General features: G+C 37.5%; 1 protein-coding gene across 1 annotated transcript; it reads right to left on the bottom strand.

Annotated features, from left to right (window-relative positions):
- Nucleotides 1-1,746: 1,746 nt before the first annotated feature.
- NDUFA9 (NADH:ubiquinone oxidoreductase subunit A9) lies at nt 1,747-21,038 on the bottom strand. Its single transcript, XM_082765150.1, has 11 exons — nt 20,956-21,038; nt 17,304-17,474; nt 16,416-16,513; nt 16,133-16,224; nt 13,099-13,240; nt 11,951-12,053; nt 11,321-11,388; nt 11,098-11,174; nt 7,056-7,151; nt 5,025-5,091; nt 1,747-2,901 (listed from the first exon to the last, which is right to left on the bottom strand). Exons 1-11 carry the CDS (start codon nt 21,011-21,013, stop codon nt 2,731-2,733), a joined length of 1,143 nt encoding a protein of 380 aa, XP_082621276.1. The 5' UTR covers nt 21,014-21,038; the 3' UTR covers nt 1,747-2,730.
- Between the last annotated feature and the right edge of the window lie 946 nt (nt 21,039-21,984).

Genomic DNA, 21,984 nt, shown 5'->3' with positions numbered 1-21,984 from the left:
AGCCATAAGGTTTTATAGGTGACACAAGTTTTCTTAAGATTTAGAAAATAATTAGGCCAATTAATGGTGTGCTCATGCACTGAGATCTACCTCAGGAAAACTTCCAAACTATAGATTACTAGAAGATGGGAGAGTACCCAAGTATCACTCTCATTTTTCTGTTCGAATATGTTGCTCTATGTATCTACTATTAACAGTGACAAAATACTGAGTTAGGCATACCACTGTCTGACCCAACACAGAAAGAGATCTGTTCATGTCATCAGCCGTTCTACCACAGGATATACAGCTAAAACAGACAGGAAATTCAGAGTGGGATTAGTCCATTGTTCGCCTACATGAGATTTAGTAGCAAAAGAACCTAAGGTGTGCCCTCTGCATTTTTCACATGAATCTTCTTAGTCAGCTTCCACTGAAATCAATGAAAGCTACCTACCACCTAAGTATTGTGTAGGATATGATCTATTCTGAGGAAGACTAGAAAAAAAAAAACTTCAATACTTTCATGTTTATTCTGCAATCACCCCCTTCTCACATAGGTTCACTTCAGAGGGGAGGGAAAAAAAAAAAAAAAAAATTTTCAAAAACTTTGTCTAAGAAACACCATAAAAAGAGCTGAGATTTTCTAACCCCTAGTGCTTGTATATCAAAGCAAGGGCATTTCTTAGAACAGATCCCTTGATGGGGATCTGAAACTGGGGAATTAGTCATATTCTAGCAAAAACATAAGAAGAAGCAAATGCTAATGATTCCCTGTCTTTAAAAGGTACTTAGTGGTTCTGCACTATATTCCTTGGCAAGAAACATTACTCTAAATTCAAGTGACAGCCAAAAAGCCATACAGAGACTGGGAAAAAAATTGACCAGATTAAAAATTATTGAAGGAGTGGAAATAGTGGAAGAGAGATACACTGCATAATACAAAGCATGGAAGAGATTAATACTATTAAATTTACAGGTGTGGCTTGCTCACACAGCCTGAAACCAAAGGTATGAGGCCATCTAGTGGCATTCATTCACAACAAAAGAGATACATAGCTAACTGAAGTCAACAACTGGGGAACTACTGGAAGCTCCTATCTAGTTTTTTCCTTGTAAATGAAAGATAATAGTGACTGAGGCTGCAATATCAGACTCTCAGAAATGAAAAGTGTCAGAATTAAGGCTTCATACACTTAATTTGTTCCATTTCCATGTTGTGTTCTGATCTGTATTAGTCCGTCTGTCCCCCCCTTTTTAGTCATTTTTTATTTGTTGTTGCTGTTTTTAATACATTCAGGAACCATGTGTCCTACAGAAACCTGCAGCAGCAATAGCTGAGCACATCTATGATGCTCCTCTTCTCTGGTATTCTTACCTGATGTGGAATATGCTGCCTAAAGCAAACTTTTCATGGATCCGGTGCACGTTCTCTATTTAATGTGTATCTGAGTTAAGATCCTGTAGGAGTGGTCTTTGGTGCAACTGAATCCACTGGAAAAGCTGTACTTAAAATGCTTACTGTAATGTTTATTGTTTTTTTCCCCCCCATTCTCAGAACTGGCATCTATCATTACAGCAGTACCCTTGAGAACATTTTATGCCTGTTTGCCATCTGAAAATGGAAACTGCTAATTATCTGTGCAGGACTATCATGATAATTGCATATCTCTGTCTGTACTCTACATGGCTTCTGTGAAACAGCTCTGAAATACTAGTTTTCCCAGCAGGATGTGAATAACATGCATAAATAAAGCATAAGCCATACATATTAAATGAGCACAAACAAGGCTATTTATTTAAAGCTAGGGTGTTATGGAAAAAAAGGATTTACTCAAGTAAATAAAAATAATATAAGGATCAAATTATTAACAGCATGCACTTCCACATTGTCTACCTTTTGAATGTTTAATTGGTAGGTTTATTTTCAAGTGAATGAATTTACGTTATCAAAAGAAAAGTAAACTACGCATGAGAGCCAAATCAAACATGTGGTAGGCAGAATCAGTAAATCTTATTATTACAAGAATCTAACTCTTCCTAATAAAGTAAACATTAGCAGCAGTAGGTTTTCGTGGAAGAGCAAAATGCAGCAGCTGTTGAAATTAAAGAAACGCTTTGTCCAGGAATTTGACAGTACTTCAGCAACAACACAAACACCAAGATTCTGATCTTTGGGTCCAGCAATCATCATGAGTTAATCAAGAAACTTTTTAAACGCTTTTCCTAACCTTGACCTTTTTGTTCAATTTGTCCATTCTTTTTCTATTCTCCTTTTTTTTTTTTTTTTTTTTAACCTATTCAGTCCCAATCTCCACCTCAAATTTCTCCTCCACCATTAGGCTTCTACCTTTGATGCCGTGATTATTTGTCCAACTTGTCCCAGTTCCTTCTCTCCTATTGCCACACACAACAAAGGCAAATAGTAGGAAGCAAGCATTGAGGTGAAAATACAAGGTGCTGTCACTTGTTTTATCCCTGTTCTAAATCCCACTCAGTTTCCCCACCAATTTCAACTTATCCCAGCTAAAATACTTCAATGCTCACCAACTAAGGAATGATATGCAAATTTGCTACCATGACATTTTAAAGATAAGAATTGTGTTACAGTCTTCCATAATTAAAAAGAAAACACTGCCAAAATACAGCTTATGATTAACATATTTTACTTGGTATATACACAGGTCTCCAAACAAATTAGGTCATAGAAAGACAGTTTAGCTAGTGTTAAGTAACCACCTAAGCAACTGTTTACATGTTGTATGTCTTTGCTGGTTTTGCCTCCTCCAGCTCAGCATCCAACCAGCGGTATCTGCGGTGACGGCGCAGAACTTCAATTGCTTTTTGTTCTAGAGGTGTTGGTTGAATACCCAGGTCTTCCAAACCAGGAAGGTCAGGAAATGTCATGTCTGTTATGTGAAACTTTAAGAAGAAATGAAAAGGGAAAAAAGAGTGGGAATTAACAGAATGAATAGCGTTAACACCCAATGCAATTTTTAACACGCAGAAGTATTGTGTATTCACACCTGAGGTTACCGTTTTTCTTTTCTAAACACATACTAGCATGAATCTCTAGTACTAGAAACATTTTAATATGTCTCAAAACAATTTTCTACACATGACAGCTCTTCAGAGATTCAACTGCAGTTCTGAGGCTGTTGATAAAGGGCTATTTCCCCTAAGAAAGAAGACTTCATTACAATACATTCCCACATCTTGCAGTAGATCTGAAGAACTATTTAAAGAAAAGTGGACTCAGCCACCTCTGTGTCATTCCCTGCTCACCAACTGTAATTTTGGCACAGTTTTTTTTCTTGGGAGGATGAAAAGAATTAACATGGCCATACAAAACTATGGCCTAATCATACAATGTATGAAGTACCTATTGTACTTAACTAGGAGATACAGATGCTCTGTACTGCTGCCAAAAAAAAAAAAATAAATCCTTCAGACTTCAGATTTAGATTCAGGGATAAATGAGATATGCAGAAAGGTTTTTCATTCTCTCTCCATACCAGTAAGATTACTGAATTGAAACCATGAAATTAGGCCAAACTTGTATGTAAACGTATATTTGAACTGCAAGTATGCATCCTGCTTTCTCAAGAAAATGTGTGTTGAATTACTGTCTTTAGTATCTGCTTTTCTCTGCTTATGGTTAGAACAGGGTCCTATACAGGACAAATATTTAATTCTATTAACTTACTTTCAACGCAAATGACCTGTACCTTAGAAAAGTGAGATTTCTCTTACAGTGCTATTTCTTAAAAGGTCTAAGTCAATCATCTATTTTTGTGTACAGATCGCTTACAGGTGAAAAGCTGGAAAAGAGGGGAGTGATCAGACACGGGAAACAGAGAACCTTTTATATTACCCATACTACAGCTGAATTGCAGTATTTTGAGTCAACTGGTACAGGCTTATTTCACAGAAATCTATGAACTACGAAGGCAGCTAGAATTAAAGTTTTCATGAGGTAGTATGTCTACCTCCTGTGTCAATATCGTCAATAGAACTACAGTGCCAACTCCCTCTGACATGGGGATTGTGTTAGTGGTTTAGAAAGTGGAAAAAAGCTTTTATCTATACCATGAATAAACTTATTTCCTCTATTATATATACTGTCCATGTTTTTTCACAATTAATTTCCATCGGGAATAGAAAATTACTGTTTATTTTACAGATGGAGAAATGCAAAGAGGAAAGTTAATTCCTGACAGCTATTCAATGAGCAGCTCTAAGGACAAGACTTAACTCTTCCAGATTCTTGGTTGTCCCAGAATTTTAGAGACAGTGTACTATCAGGTTATAATAGGCTACTGTTAAGCTTTTTGTCCAACCCCATTCACATACTCTGAGAATTAGGAATTTTAATACTCTGAGAACTTAAGAATGAACACAAAGTTTCAACACCTCCACTAGAAATGCATTCAAATATTAAACAAGAATTTTGTCTGTATTTAGTGTAGTTCAATTTGAGTTTTTTAAAAAATGACACTGTCTAGGTGGTGTAAGTGATTTTAATGCAGATATAGGAATATAAACTCACTGTTACCTAATTTTAATAGTGTTTGCTGGGCAAAGAAGAGGAGAGGTAATGCATGCAACCCTGATCATTTAACACATATGAACGTTGGGCATTCACTTTTCACCACATTACCATGCTACTACCACTAATTATATAGCTCTTTGCCAGTTGTTTTGACCACTTTTGTAAACTTATTTAAAGAAAAATGTTAACTATTCTTCCTCCACCAATACTATCAGAAAAACTACATCCTAATGATACCTTTAAAAAAAAATCCAGTTAGTCTCTCTCTCTCTCTCACTTAGCCTTTTTAAGACTACAAGTGTTAAATTGTTGTACACCATTCAAACAGCCTGAAGTTAATTCTTCACAATCAAACTCTAGCTAGTGAACTGACTGAAATACTGTACCACACGATGTACACACATTTCAGCACTCCTTGAACACAGAACTACAAAGTGGAAGTTACAAATACAAACATTCCCCCCAAAAAATTTGAAAGTTGTTCTTCACTTACCCGGTCTACTTTGTCTCGTGTTAACCATGGTTCAAATGGACTGAGCTCAAAGAATCTTGCAACTAAACTGCAATCAGGAAGAGTTGCAAAATTATAGTCATTATGCCAATACACAGAAAAAAAAATAAGATCTCGGAAGAATATTACACACTTTATAGTGTGCTCTGCTTGTGCAAAGCTACAAAATCATTAACGCAATGAACATGTCGGCAAACAATTTCTTAGCTGTGTTTCTGGTAACTTTAACTGTTTGCTACTGAATTATTCAACCTCCTACTTTTCTACTTCATAAGGGGATGGAAGGGTAGATATCTAGAAGTAAAACTGAGTGTTGTTAGTAGGTGGAGAAAGTAAACACATCCAATTTGTTACACACCGGAGGGTTCAGTCCTTCCCCTGCCTTTCCTCCAAACTCTTTTCCCTAATAGCTTAGGCAGTAATCCAATTAGTCACAAAGTTTGATTCAGTGCCTCCATGGGAAAACATGCTTGCTGACAACTAAATGATTTAACAGCCATATAAACAAGATGACGGAATCTGGAACAATCTACATCTATAAAAAGGATGAGTATTAGCGTATTTGCAGTTTCCAGAAATCAAATGTCCCTTGAAAGCAAGTGAATCTGGCAGAGAAAAAAAATACTACAGTTCTTGCTCGATGATTCAGGACCAAGAGTATTCCAAGGTAGAACCTCTTACTGAAACGCTCATCTTGCAGACTAGGATAGTATAAAGTTACTACACATAAACATAACTAGGCTTATCTGCCTTACAGACATGCTCTTTTCTCAAAAATATGAAATACCACTTAGTTTAGCCCATAAAGAAAAACATGTAACATGGACTGCAGCTAATGTGAGCTAATAAGAATAATACACACCCACGTAGCTACTTTTTAACAAGCTTCTCTATGTCATCTATCCATGTTAAATAGAGGACTCTACAACTGTTGCATCTATTTCTGAATTGGCTAAAGATGTTCTTCTAGAATTATTCATCATCTGCTACATGAACCTAATAGTTCATTAGTAGATTGATAAAAGGGTTCTAGACTTCTCTTCAGTTATTTAGCTTGTATTGCACTAAAATGAGGGAGGATCAGCACCCAAACACTGACACATCTACCAAGCAGAGGATTATATTCTGAAATGGAATTTCCTGTTTGCAGGTAGCTCTGTAAAAGGATGCCCAATTATACCTTAAGGACTAAACTTTTTCATGCACTATTACTCTGTAAATATGATTCTGCAGATCAGCTTCTCTCCTGAGTGCTCTAAAGAGACAAAACACACAGCTACACAGGTTGTTCTGTACGTGCAAGCAGAACCTTTACAACTCATCCACTGTAGTCAACTGAAGTCATGCTACAGCTTTCTTTTTCTATTTTCCTATTTGTTACTATCTTCTAAAAGATGTTCCTTTCCTCATATTAAAAAAAAAAAAAAAAAAAGCTTGCTCAAATGCACTTCTTAAATTCCCAGGCCAACAACTCAGCAAAAACCTACCTCCATCACTAGTTGAAATGAATACCAAGGGCTGAACTAGAAAGTCAAGTCAATACCCATAGACACCCCTATCTCAATTCTATTTCCAGTATGGCAGTGCTCAACAGACTGGAGGGACAGCTAACAGTAGCTGTACTGCACAAAGCATCTGTCAGGGCTATGGTCAGCAGCATACACAGTTTTTTCCCTGTGGTACTATTAGAAGTTTGTTCAATTTGCTACTGAGTGTCTCCACTTTGGACCTTTTACTAATCCGTGGCTCAGAAAAAGCAAGGCCATTCAATAACTCTGGATAAATAATTAAGTTTACTACAACTCCACTTTTTATTCAGTAGCTCATCAAGGTCAAGCCTGTGCCTGAGCAGAAGACTCAAAATTAACAAACATGTACTTGGGGAAAGCCAGTTTCTACAATCCTACAATGTTAAGTAGCAATTAACAGTACTAATAGTAAATGACCAACGCAATAGTTATTTCACTTCTATGCTGCTTGAAAAGTTCTTAGGAAAGGAAGGGTTCCACTTACTGATACAGAGGACGTGGAAGTGGATATGGAAAAAAGGTTCGGAAGGAAACTGCATATATATATTCTACCAGGTCATGAAGAAGGTAGCGATTAGGTCTGAAAGAAAGAGCAATAAACATTATAGTTAAATTAGGTGTACTTAAACATTTGCAGTAAGAGAAAAATTAGCAAGCCACACATACATTAAGCCTACCAAGGGCCTATATTATTCAGCATAAATTATTTGTCAGGTTTGTCAGTTACCTCACAAGAAGTGAAAAAATTTTTGTTCTTAAAATTCCACATTGTTTGAAATAAGCACATTAATTTAGAAAAACATATAATCAGATGTCAGCGATAGTAACTATACACATCATGAATTACAAAATTGTTTTATCATAGTTTTGGATATCCCTACCAAGGTGTTGGCAGCAGGGAAATGCTGAAGCGGCCTCTGTGTAAAGAGTTCAGGTGTTGCCCCATGCTCAGACACTCATCTCTAACAGACCCACTGTAGGTCACAGATAAGCCCATCAGACAAGTTGGTGGTGCCTCTGTGAAAATATATTAAAGAGGGACCTTGACAGACTTGAGAGATGGGCCTGTGTGAACCTCAAGAGGCACAATGCACAAGGTCCTACATCTGGGTCAGGGCAGTCCCAAGCACAAACACACGTTTGATCTGTGAAGGGAAGAAGTGTGTCTGAAACAGCAGAGAGAACAACAATATCAAAGGTGGTGGTGGCTCTAGGCACTGGAGCATAGATTACTCAACAACCAATGGGGAAGATCATCATAAAGGAGGAGAAAAATGTGTAGATGAAGGAATGGCAGAAAGGAGCTGCTACAGACTGAACCCATATGGCATTCCCCAACCCTCTGTACCACTCGGAGATGCAATAGAGGAGTCAGAAATGAAGCAGAGCCAGGGAAAAGGGTAGATGGGGTTTCTTTTGTTTGTTTTGTCTTTATTTCACAATGCCCAAATTTATTTTTATTAGCAATAAATGAATTTTCCACAAGTAAAATCTGTTTTGCTTATGACAGTAACTGGGTAAACTATCTCCCTGTCTTTATCTCAACCCACAAGGTTTTTCATTTTATTGTTTTCCCTTGTCCTGTTGAGCAGGAGGAAGAATAAGTGGCCAGGTGTACGGGTATCTGGTTGCAGGACTAGGCTAGCCCACCAGTCATACTGAATAAAATGTATGATGTGTGCTTCTAAATCACACTCTTAACGCGCCTCCTCCATGTAACAAGTGACTCAAATTCTGATTGCAATACACTAAGCACTGGGATAAGATTGAATCTGTAGAAGCCCAGTTAACACTTTGTAATACAAGAAAGCCAAAAAGCTAGAAAGCAAACGCCAAAAATTAATAAAAGGTTTCTAAGGTAGCAAATAGCTGCAAGGAAACTAATTTGCTTGCCTTTGAGAGACTAAGAACATGCTGTTCTCTTTGAGAGCAAGAGGAAGAAACCAAGATAAATTCCCCAAAAGATTGCATTCACCCTCTCAAAATGGAGGGATAGAAACAGTCAGGCTCTAGTACACCTGCAGTTGTTCAAGAGAAACACATACCACTGGGAGTTCCTATTCTTTTCTTGTTCAGACTTCATCTTGGCATTTAAATACTCCATTTTTCTAGATGCCTTGAACTGAAACAATTACCTACCTTGGCTTTCAAGGCAACTTGCCGGTATACATTTTGAAAAATCTTCCTAAGTATACACTAGAGCACACTACTAAGCTCTGATGTATCATTTTGTGTTTCAGCCTTCAAAATTACATGCTGCAGATCATGATTCAAAGAAACAATGAACAAACAGAAGTGTGAGTCTCCTAATGTTTTGTTGTATTTTTCAGATAAGGCAGAGACTTCAGTGAAATGACAACCATCTTGAGACTGACTCCTTCACAGGTAGAATCATCCTAAAAATAAGACTCTGTAGCTTTTCATCTGAAAATGAATTACTGCTGCAATCTAAAATCCCATATAAACGAAGAGTAAGTAACAGCTAGAGTAAGACTATGTAAAACTCCAGAAACCCTTGGCTACGATATGAAAAACATCAATTTCACTCTGATAAACCAAATATCTCAAGGATATCAATGTTTGAGGTTGCATGAATGAAAACTGAGCCTTCAATAGCTCAGGTTCAATAGCCTGCAATGTTCTTTGGAGAGAATACAAATGCAAATAAACAAAATTTGTTGTTAGGTGTTAGAAAAGAGAAAAATGCTAAATTACTACTACTATAGTTTCTAAAGGCAAATTAGGGCAAAACAATCTACTGTATATACCTTAAAGGTAGGCCAGCATATTTGGGAGAATTCAAATGAATTCAACGCTCCAAACTCCTTGTTGACTTCATCCAGGTGGATGAATTATATAGCCTGATAAAGATCTGGATTTATGAAGTTACACAGGAGTACCAGACACCAAGTTTTTGCTTTATACTTAAACATCCTAATGCCTATCCAAAGCTAGTAAAATAAGCCAAATCTTGATATTCAATCTTGATAGTTAAAATCCACAGATATGCGTAAGGTAGCTCTATATAATAAAATGCAAAAATAAAGACTAGTGCTTTTGTTCCTTTATAAATTCCCAAACATCAACAATGCAACTTTACCAATAAAAAAAATTACTACAAGTGTCTACACCAACCACAAAACCAGCCGACAGCAAGCTGTTACCATCCAAGACAAAAGACTGAGTAAATGGATGAAGAAAAACCAGTGACATTTGAGAAGAACTGAACAGAGAAGAACAGAACAGAGAAAAAACATACAAAATCTTCAGTTGTTCAGGCATTGCAATGCTACCACCAGCTGCCATAGTTGAAACTCTATTCCACCATATAGTAGGAGAGGGAGAAGCATTCTTTTACTACATGTAAATTAATATTTTAAACTCAAGCTGTTAACTCCCTTTAAAAAAAAAAGGAAGAAAGAGTGCTTCACACAGCTTTAATCAAGGGTTATGTTGCAGAGTTCCTTTGGTTTTCCAACACTGATTTGAGTCTTCAGTTTAGACTATCACTTATTCAAAAGCTTCAGTCACTGTTAGGTGCCTGAAACTCTGTATTCCTTGCAGCAACAGCCTGGCATCCTTGCTTAAATTCCTGCCTCTGAAACCTAGGTGTTGAACCCCTGGCCTTCTCCAAATTGCCAAAAAATGAGACTTTGAAACTGAAAGAATACAAGGTTTAGCCAACTGCCCTTGCATTTGGTTGCAAATATTGTTCTATTTAGTGTGCAGTTCTCAGTTTCTCCTGCTGCTGGAGTAGTTACTTCTGCTGAGACAGGGGTGAGGCTGAAAATTATTTTGCTGGTTTTTAAACAGAAGTTCTTCAGCCTGATTTAAGAAAAAAAAAAAAAAAAAGCTGCTGCCTTTTCAAGAACATCAGCATACTACACACCTAAACCAGCTACTAGAACAGCATCTTCCTCAATAGCTCAGTTACATCACAACAGTGAAAGATAAACAAGTAATAATCTCTGCTCTACAGTGACAGCATCACAAAATGAATATGGAAGGAACAATAAAGTCTCAGATACGCCTTCTGCAAAATCCAGTACATTTTCAGGAATAACCGTATGACTGATTTCAGTGCCACATACTGAAACACGAAGCCATTACCTTGGCATTTAGCAGGTCATCTTTCCTTATTACTAATGACCTATTCTGACTTGGAGCTTTTATAAATAAATATTCCAAGGGATCCACTGGCTTTATCCATTCTTATTCAAGGTGATTTCCACATAGTTTCAGTAGCATTTTCTCTAAAGATGTTTTGTCTGGTGTATTTTAAAAAGACTGGGTTATTTTTTTTGTGTGTGCACATAGATAACATTAAGTGCAATGGGGCCCAAACTAGGATTTTCAGAGTACTCACAACAACAGCTTGAGTCATTTTTCCTCCCAAAAAGGAGGTGGAATTTATTGCAGCTCAAACTGTGTGCATGGATGGAGAAATTAAATGTACTGTGCAGCATGCCAAAAAATGACACCAAAAAGAAGTACTTCAGATAATTAAAATCAGAAAAGTAACCTACCCAGCCAAGGCATATGTTTTTCCTTTAGCATCAGGATCCTTAATTGCATTAATAATTGCCTTTGCTACATCAACCACCTGCGAGAAACAATAACAACAGATAATTACCAACAGAAAACATGAATGCATGCACACACTCTTCTTCAAGAGTGATTTATGGGGAGAAAGAAAAATAGAAAAAGACAAACAGGATTTGGGATTGTCTTGCTTTTAGGAAAACTTACATATACTGGTTGCTTAGCTGTTTTTTTGCCCATCGAAATAAGAGGCACACCACCAAACCAGCGCATGTCTGACAGAGAGAAACAAATATAACTTGAGAATAAGATCTGTGAATCATTTCAGCAGGCAAATAACCAATACATGTTGCAAAACACCGAGTGTGGATCTCTTCTGAAAAAAAAATTGATTAAAAAAATTGGAAATAATTATCCCCCACATTCAACTTTCTTATCAACAACCATGGGAAGGCTATGCTTGCTGTTCACCTAAAGTGGTTCAGAGATATCTCAACTTTGCAAGCCAGAAACAGCTTCTACTCTCTGCTGTCTAGATTGTCAGGACAATCTAAAAAAAAAAAAAAAAAAAAACAAAACAAAAAAAAGTAGTAGCATATAAAATCAAACAGCAAAGTCTAATTAGCTTGAGGAAGAATTCAGGCTCTACCATTTCACCATAGGATGAAAAATCATTATTCTTCTGTTACACATCTTCAATAAAGTAAAATACAGTAAATTTCTGATTTAAAAAAAAAATCCACTCTCTACTCCCCAAAAGTAAAATGCATTTTCCCTCTGTTCTCCACAAATATGTATACATACCTGACACGGTTTTATTATTTCAAGAATACATACTCGCATAATGATTGAGAAAACGGTCTTCCCTCCCAAACATCTCAGCAGGCCTCATAATTATAGCATCTGGAAATTCTTCCCTCACTGCTTTCTCTCCAACAGCCTGTCATTCAATTAAAGTGATCACATGAATTAGATCCCTTCCAGATAGACCAAAAGATGATACCTTTTCAGAATTTACAGCATCCTGACTATAGCACTCAGGAACTCATCAGCAGCAGTACAAAATTATTTGTATCTGAGTCATTTATTTTTGAGATGCTAAGTTAAGTTCTCAAAGACTGTCCCAAAAGTCCCATAGAAACGTAGATAACTTATTTCATTTGAGATACAACAGTCTCATTAGTGAAGGAATGCATGTTAAAAGCGATGAAGTTCAAAAATAAAGAAGCCTGATCTAAGTACTTCTCTATCTTATGTTAAAACAGAGATTGAAATCAAAAAAAACAACATAATGTTTAAATAACCCCTACTGTATTATTAAAACACTTGAAGAATTGCTTAAGTAGACTAAAAAAAAAACTTCAGAAGCAGCTGTTTTCCCCATGGGACTGGTCAATACAATAAGGCCTACATATATATATATATATCCCCTATAAACTCGTTACACACTGAGAGCCACCAAATTTTAACTGTGTTTAAAAAACATCTATTATAAGCAAGGCAACAGAGTCCAGCATACAGGATAAAACAAAAGGATACCAAAAACAGATTTTTTTTGTAGCAGTAGAATTATTATCTGTTCTTGCACAAGGGTCTGTAACTCTGATTTTTTGTTTTTGCAGAATTCATTTCGGCATCATCTACTTACTTCCATTTACTAGGTCAGCCTTAGATGTAAAACATAATATCAGATCTCAAACCACCACCAAACTCCTTCCTAACAACAGTAATTGTAGATGCAAAGATACCCAGGGACAGAAGAAACGAGTAGTTTGTAGGAATACAAGATCTATTTCCCTTCAAAGTACATGAAAAACGTAGGAGGATTTCTAGCCCCAGTAAGCACAGTAACATAATTCCTCAGATGAAGACAAAATTCCATAGAAGAATGATTTCATACAGTGATTTCCTTCAAACAGACTCAGTTGGAAAAAAGACAAAAAGTAGGCTTTCTGAAAAAATCTTCAAAGTTATTCTAGACTTACTTTATTCCTCAGGTATTTGGAAGGACTCTTCAAGCTTGCATTCAGGTGAGAGATATGAACGAGTGTTTCCACACCAGCTTCCCTAGTTATCTGGGCAATACTTTTAGGAATATTTACAAATTCATCTTCAAAACTGAAGTTTCTAGAACAAGCCAAAAACAAATTTTAATTTAAGAGTGACCAATAGTGGTTGCCTACCAACCAAGAGCAATCATTACATATTACTTGAATATATTTCAAAAACCTATCAATGCTCCTCATTAGAAAGTTTAAGTTTGTGAGATATTCTTCTCATAAGAATAAGTGAAATGCAACAGTGATCTTCAATTACAGCAATAGTACTGCCTTCTTCATCTGGTAAGATCAAATCAGTATGAAAAAATCTCTTGCCCACTCATCTGGGACAAGTAGAAAACCATTCCCAAGACAAAACATTTTCTTTTGTTTGAAAAAAGTGCTGCATTTCAAAATCTGAGCAAAACTGTCTTTTTACAACACCTGTTCAAAAACTGACTTTGTTTGATGCACTCAATTACATTAAAAAGGAACACAAATTCTGAGTAGCCTAAGTTAGGACAGATGCTAGGCATTAAGAAAGTGGACGAAAACAGACCAAAGAACTCACAGGTGCTTATGCAAATGGAAAATTTTACATTGACAGAACAGCTACGACTATTCCATTGCAGCTGACAGAGGACTTCAAAAGGAAGGGTGAAGGAAGAAAAAAAATATACTCTACTCACTTCATAGCATTCAAGGGGCCAAAGTTAGTGGGGTTCAACTGTAATCTAGTTTTGCATCTGATCAAGAACAATACAGAAGCTCAGTCTCCAAGCTATAGCCTGGCAACAATCCCGAAATTCCTTCCAACTATACCAAAACTGCAAGGAAGCGAACTGGCTTCTCATGTCTTTATATTGTTCTTGTAAGCACCCCACTCCATCTTTTCCATTTGATTCTGAGTAAAAAACATTTTTGTTACTCTGAATGCCTCTCTCAAATGCCTCTCCCTCTATCCTTATCTACTCTCACAGCTCTTCAGATCCCACTGGAGTCTAAAGAAAGCCTTAAAAATAAAAAGTTATTTTTGACCCTTCAATAGCTAATCTGATCCTGGGAACCATTACTTCTGTTCTACTCACAAAAATAGATTTTAGAAACACAGAAGAATGACCAACATCCCTCCTGTAACTATGGAGTTTTCAAACAACATAGTATACACAGATCATACTGTAAACTAATACAAGGCAAGGAGGAAAGTATTTAATGGCAGGCTTTACTTCTCCCTCCTCCCTTCCCACTCCAATCTCCACTTCTAATCTTAATCTTCTTTTTTTTTTCCTGCTCATGTTTCTCACAGACTTTGGGATGATTACAATGGTTAGTGTGACCTCATGTTTAACAGGCCACAGAATTTTATCACAGGGTTCCAGCACCACCATTGATATCAACATAGCAGATAAAAAACACCTAAGGACCTCTGAGAAACACAGTAGCATATTTTCAAGCACTCAGAAGTCTTTAAGGTGTACTGACTCCTCTGTTTTTGACAATGCTGAAATTGACCAGAGCGACACAATTCTTTTATTTGGTTTTAATAGTTTCATTCTAGTTTAAAAAAACAATTTGTTGTTGTTTCGCTTACTTTCACTAAAAAAGGAACTCTCCCATACACAAATCATACTTTTTATGAGTCCAGAAACGTTAAGGGAGAAAGAACATTTCTGAATGATAAATGGAGATTACATTGGCCTTTGGCCAACTGCACAGGCTTTTTCTTCCTTTGCTTCCACATTATGAAGAAATTGTTGCTGTTAGAACAGCAATAATAAACAATACGTAATAGTCTTAGGTTGTTTTTGTATGTTTTTACCTACACCCCAAAGTCTGAAGAAGACAAAAAAAAAAAAAAAAAAAAACTTGTCAGATACACAAAGTTAGTTTAGATTTTTTTCTCCAACTAAACTATTTTATAGACACCAAGAGTGGGATAAGGAGCTAAGTGACTATCAGGAAAAAGAAAAAAAAAGCACCTTTAAGAGTTTGAATACAAAATCAAAGAGTCTCACAGAAGTTATGTATAATACTTGACCAGACAAGAAACAGCTGAAATTGGTGCTTGCCAAGAGACACACTATTTTAGGAAAAGTAATTGTAGAACTTAGGGCAACACCGACAAGTGACTATTAACCAAAAATAGTGCAACACAACAGAAGCATTAGGCTTTTAAGTATAGGTGAAACCAAGATCTACAATTGATTTTGTCTGCCATGACAGCAAGATTATGTTAAAAGACAAACCACATAGTTAATGAGTTTTTGTCTGGCAGTGCTGCAGTAACAAGGTCTTATTTAAAGTTGGAAAACTGCATGCATGAAAAAAAAAAAAAAGAACCACCAACGAAACACAGAAACAGGCTATTATGTGCATTTTCAACCTGAATTATGTGAGGTGTTTTTTTAAATGGATTTCAAGAAAGAGCTACTTAAAAAATTATTACCAAAAATGCTTATGTAGCTAAAAGCATCTGTGCCAAACTGTCAAAGAACTGTTAATCATAATAGGGACTCTCCATAGCTATTCCTGTTCATTAACATTTACCAGAGAATAGGAAAACCTTGATCATAGCTTATTATAGTAGGCTACAATCCATCATTACCACAAAGTTGCAGGATGTAAGCCAACTTCTTTAACAAAGTAAATGAGTCCACAGAAAGTGGAAGCCTCCACAAGATACAGAAAGGGACCCACCAAACATCAGGAAGGTGTGCAAAAGAAGTTTAACTCTCAAGCAAAACAAAAACCGTACACTAGAAAATTACAGAAATAATTTACTTCTCAGGAGCAGATCATAACCACATTTTAAAACATTAAACATTTAAAGTGGAAGAAGTTTTATATGCAGGATTTCAGTTTTGCCTTTTCATGTAAGGCAAAAATAAGGTGTCACTGCATACTGTACATGTGCTGTAAAAAGTGGCTACAATATCCAATACCTGTTGCAAATCTATGCATATAGGTGAAAAAAATTTACTTTGTTTCCCATTCTTTTCCAACAAGATTAATGACCACATTGCTGTGCTCCACGGCTCTTCGGATAGAGTCTTTGTCCTTACAGTCCCACTCCTGTAACCAGAACATCAAATGGGAAAGAGATGAGATAATGTGTAAAAAGGCATAATCAAAGAAAGCTCTTTCCCATCATTTCCATTTACAGGCTAAACAATAGCAGGAGTTCTGACTTTGAGAATGATTAACAGACTTCCTTGTATAGCAATGGTATTATATTTGATCTGAAGCCAAAGTAAAAGACTTACTAAGAAGAGAAGTTGCCCCAGGTCACCCATTGGTCGCAGATACATGAGGTCGTACTGATCACAGCGATAGGGTATGATTACTTGAGATCCAATGCGACCTAAGCATTCAAAAAAATTTCATTTATTTTAAACTACTACATACCTAAGTAGATGAACCTAGGAACTTACAGATTTTTTTCTTTGTCCCTGGCATTAAAGAACAACACATACACATAACTATCTCAAATATTATCTGCAAAGCTGAAAGTAGCAAAGAAAGAAGTTACTGAACTTAACATATAATTTTGATTCTTAAGCAGGTAGATACTTGAATACTTGAGTGAATTAATGATCTAGTAAGACAGAAAATAAAAAACGCAGTGCATACTATAAACACAGTACAATACGTAAAAATGTGTCACACCTAGGGATATTTGCATTTTTAGAAGGCGGATGGAGAGAAGGAAAAACAAAATGCAAGAGTTATTTTCTGGAACTCAAAATCAAAAGGACAACTCTAAAGAATTCCAATCAAACCTCTGCAAGCTATTTACTATGGTGTGCTAACAATGCCAAAATCAGAAGAATCAAATACATGCTGTGCATCTTCTCAGAGCTGTATTCTACAGACTGGAAAAACATTATGTGAATGAGAATGACTGGTCTTAATGTCTATAACAATCTTCAAATGCTTCTATATTTTCGAGATTAAAACTGCTTTTACTGATTGCTGCATCTTGGCGCTTTACTAAAGCAAATACTATGAAGGAATGATGCAAAACACTTTTGTACTGCTGCATTTTTAAGATCCAAAATGCTAAAGCCTTCTAGATTAATCTGTAACCTAATGAAAAAATTGAGCTTGGTTAAGCACTTAAACTTTTAATTAGTACTCCTGGAGAACATTACCTAAACGATTGACAACATAGCGTCCTAAGAAACCTGTAGCCCCAAAGACAGTGGCCACAATGCCACTAACAGAGGATCGTCCACTTCTTCCATGAGGTATCACTGCATGATGAATGTGGCGGTGCTGCTGCAACGCAGATGGAGCTGCAGCTAAGGCAGAAATCCCAGGGCCTGAAACACAAAATGGAAGAGAGCATGTGATACAAGCTAAAATTTATCAGTGTCAAACCATAGTTAAAAATACTTTCTCATTACAGACCTATATTTTTTTTAATTATTTTTAGGTTTTGTTTTTGTTTTTTCCCCTTTCTCTGTTAGAAAGGTTTCCCATGCCAGGATATTTCAGAGACAGCTGGATAGGTCAGAGGACAAGGAGCATGAGGGAGGTGTGGATAAAAACTGAAGTCCAAACTAAGACACAGAAGGAGCAGACTAGGGCTATCGGTTCCTAAACAGCAAGTAAAGCTTAACTGGCTAGCACTAGTATTTGATGTATGAGGTGAGACACAGAGGTTAAGCAAATAAAAACTACTTGCTACAGGCAGGTCCCTTCTGAGTACATCCACATCCTGCTCCTAGACTTGAGATCTATGAGACAAAGACGTCAAGCTCATTCTAGATGTGCTTAAACCAGCCTTTTTATCTCAGTCTAAATATAGCAGACTCAAACACTGGAAGAGGCAGCAGTCCTCCTGTAACACAGCTCTAGAGTGCAAGGAGATGAATAGATACAAAGAGGCAGTTCCACGATGCACAGGATATTGACTCAAAGTCCTTTTCTCAAGGAGCTACAAAGAGTTGAAACCGCAGAAACAGCAGATCACTATAATATTGAAATAAATTGACAAGATACCTCAAAAAGGAAGTTTGGAGAGGACATACATTCATTCTCTTCAATCAGGTTAGCCAAAGGAAACAAGGAATCTATCTACTCATAGAAGATTTTTGAAATTGGAAGCGTGTTGTGCTACTACATGGCTCTGTTCATAAAAAGAAAGGAATGGATGAAATGTAGAGCATATAACAACACCACAGACATCCTGCTGTTAACAATAGCAGACTGCAGCAGCTGTCGATGAGAAAAAAAGCAAAAAAAAAAAAAACGAAGAAAAACAGTAACTGACCTTCCAACTTCAAATAAATCATGACCACAAGCACTTCATGGGTAAGCAAGTTTCATCTTCCCCACATAAAACTACGCAAAAAGAACCACAGTAAAAACAGTAAGACTAGTAGTTGATGCCAGAATCTGATGATTATGGGATTTTTAAAAATCCACTTGTACACTGACGGAGGCAATTTTAATCAGATATAGTTAGGTACTGCCAGTTGAGACAGCGGCACTGATGCCACAGCCACAGTGTTAATAAGATAAAAAGTACAAGGTATGCTTGGAGGTGAATTATATTTTATTAGGTCAGATGATAACACTCAAACCAGAAAATCCAGCAAGACTTCAGTGCTCAAGACCTGCAAAAAATCCAGCAAGACCTGTGCCCAAAGGTTTGTCTATCCCTCCTCTCTTCACACTGTACAAACTGGAAAAAAAAAAAAATAAAGATGCCACAAACATCTACAACTTTGTCCTGAAAGGCAGTTTGACAAACACTTAATTAAATAAAGCACAAACATTCATTTGGACTTTTCAAATTAATCTAATATGCTTATAAACTGTACCCTAACTGGCTGATAGAAACAGGATAAAATAACATATTACCTACATAAAACTCACGTTTATGACTTTTTGAAAAGCAACTCTCCTACACGAAAAAAGGCCCGATCTCAGGAACATTTAAACAGCATGGTACCTGGCTCAAAGTAGCAGATATGCTACTGCATTTCAGGTTCTTAACGTGATGCAGTAGGCTCATATTAAACTTTGCAATACCTCAAACTGACTTCTAAGAAACATACCAATTCGTCACTGCCATATTCCCACTTATCTTCACTCTCTACTTTTTCTACTATACAGTTAATTCAACACTGCCCTCTAAAGTCTCTGTTTTCACTTCTGGAGAAGTACAGTGATGGTGAAAGCAGTCATTTCAGTGAATTTCCAATATAGCATATCATAAACAAATTACCAAGCTGCCAATACAATGTCACCTAGCACAAAATACACCAATATGCAGCCTATATAGGTTCTTTGGTACACAAAGAAAAGCTGTATAAAATACTATGTCACTAATTTTCAAAAGTGTTTTGTTATACAGTTATTCTGTTTTTTTGATGATAACTGCAACAACTGAACTCTCAGCCTAAAAATTTACCCACGTTTTTATGCTCAAAAATACTTCAGATACTTGGGGAGGGGACTTTCTTTTTTAAAAAAAATATCTTTTAAACAACAACAAAGTAAATCTGCGTATGTAAACAGGAGTGTGTATTGAATACTCTGTACAGAATAAAGCCCGTATGTAATGTAACAGGTGGCTAGAAAGTGGAGATCAGTTAAGCCCAGTACAAGTGCAAATATAAAGGATAATATTAAGGCAGATCATTGGATGAACATGTCACATAAATTCTTGTAATGTTCCAATAACTTCTTGATACTTATTTTTAGGATAAGCAAACCTACATAAAAATGATTGGGTTCTTCAAAACCAGATACCTTTAGCTCCAAAAAGCTGCACAGCCTGCTGAGATGGTAAAATAGAAAGCTTGATGACCAACCATCCTTCTCAATACCCTGTTCACATACACTCCTCTTTCCAAAGGCTTAAGTGAAAAAAGAAAAAAAAAAAAAAAAAAGAACACAGTATTCTAGTTACAAAATTAACCGACACTCTCTCTGTTATGGTTCACTAGGAACAGTTCAGTCCTTAAAACATAAAACCTAAACCCAACAGTATTCTAGTCTACTACTAGTACCTTTCAAACAGAATATTATTAAATAGTTCTACCCATGTCTTTTTTTCGTTCTTACAATCTGAAAAATTTTTGCATGTCTTCCAACGTTTTTATGGGTTCTTTGCTGTTATTTCTGCAAAAATACGTGACAACAGGCTCTTCGTGATACTATCACTGTCATATTTGTAAATAACACCTCCTTATTGTCTTGTATTCTCCCACTTGTTGGTGCTTGCCTTACACTGTAAGCTCTTTAGCAGCGTACACCTTTTCTTGTTCCGTAATTATTCAGGATCCATCATAACATATCATAACCTATGACCACACGCCCAATTATTACTACATTACAGAAAAAAAAAAAAAAAAAAAAAAAAAAAATTAAGGGATATCCATGAGACTCAAACAAAACAAACTAGGAAGATCCTCGCACTAGATTCACAACCAGTAAAGGACCTTCTGTATGGCGTGCAGCCCTGCCAAAATGCAACCCCTAGTAACCGAGGACAACATAACTTAAGAGACCCGTACAGCTTTCATAACCCACGTTACTATTTCCACTACTTAAAGCTTTCTGTCCCATGCTCACGCGTACCCCAGACTTGACGAAGGGTCCTCACCAAGCAGAGCCCCCTTGGCACTCACAGCTTGTCTTTACAAGCTTTACCCGAAGCACTCTGAGTGCTGTTTTGAATCAAATAAACACCAACGGCAAACCACAACCGTGTTTCTCTCGAGACGTCCCGCTGCTGCGGTTAACAGCGCGTTAAGCCCCCGCCGCACCCCCACCCCCGGCCGCGCTCACCTGCCCTTGGCAGCCACAGGCCGCGGGCCGACCGAGGGCGCAGCGCCGCCGCCGCCATCTTGCCGCTCAGCCCACAACCCCCCGCGGCCGACGGCGGGCGGGCAGGGCCAAGCGCTCCGTATGGGGGGGCGGGGGGGGGGGGGGTGGAATGGCTGCGCGGTGCCCTGTGAGCATGCGCAGGGCTTGGTCATGGCGGCGGGGCGGGGAGGCGGTGAGGGTGGAAATGAGGCAGGGCAGCAGCTGAGCCGCCGTAACTTCGGTCGCCGCTGAGCTGGCTGGTTGAAAACATTCTCAGTAATAATCGCACACACCTTCAGTTACCTGGCCTCCTTATATTAGTCTTCAACGGGGATTAAGCTATGACGTGATTAGAGTCAACCACCCTGCAGTTCCCAGCTCCTCCTCTCGCCTCAGCGTTGCACTGAGATATTTTCCCCCTAAGCAAGTGCCGTTGTGGATCTTGCATCGTGGTCACACGCAGGTCACTCTAAATCTGCCACCTGCACTATTATAGCTTCGTTTTTCCCAGGAGCTCCCATTGCTTTTTAGTCTGTATGGAATACAAATGGCTGTTACTGCAAAAGCTGGTTTACACCGCTGTAACCGCTGCGCCTACTCACTAAAATGGTTTTAAAACATCAACAAAGTAAAAGGAAGAGTGGAGATTATTTCTGGAGATTATTTGATGCAGATTCCAAAATACTGACACAAACCCAAAGTAGCAGTTCTGCCAGAGATGGCGTGTAGCAAGTGACTGGGGCTTTGGGGCAAAAACCTGGATGCTCTGCACACACTGGCCATCTCCAGTTCTCAGCCACAGTGCACTTTTATGTCTAGCAAGTAGCCAGGTGCATACCAAACCGAATGTGTGCATCTTTTGCTGGTAGCTTGGGAATTACAGTGCAGCTCCTGACTGCCTCCTATCCCCAAACTATGCCCTCTTCCCCTTCATCATGCATGACGGTCTCGCCACAGCTTTTCTGAGTGGCCCAGCCTGCCTCTTCTCCTTTGGGAAATTTCATTTGTAGT

Source organism: Aythya marila (assembly GCF_965140915.1).
Source record: "Aythya marila genome assembly, chromosome: 1".
NCBI classification, from domain to species: domain Eukaryota; kingdom Metazoa; phylum Chordata; class Aves; order Anseriformes; family Anatidae; genus Aythya; species Aythya marila.
This window is presented reverse-complemented; position numbering and strand designations above follow the sequence as displayed.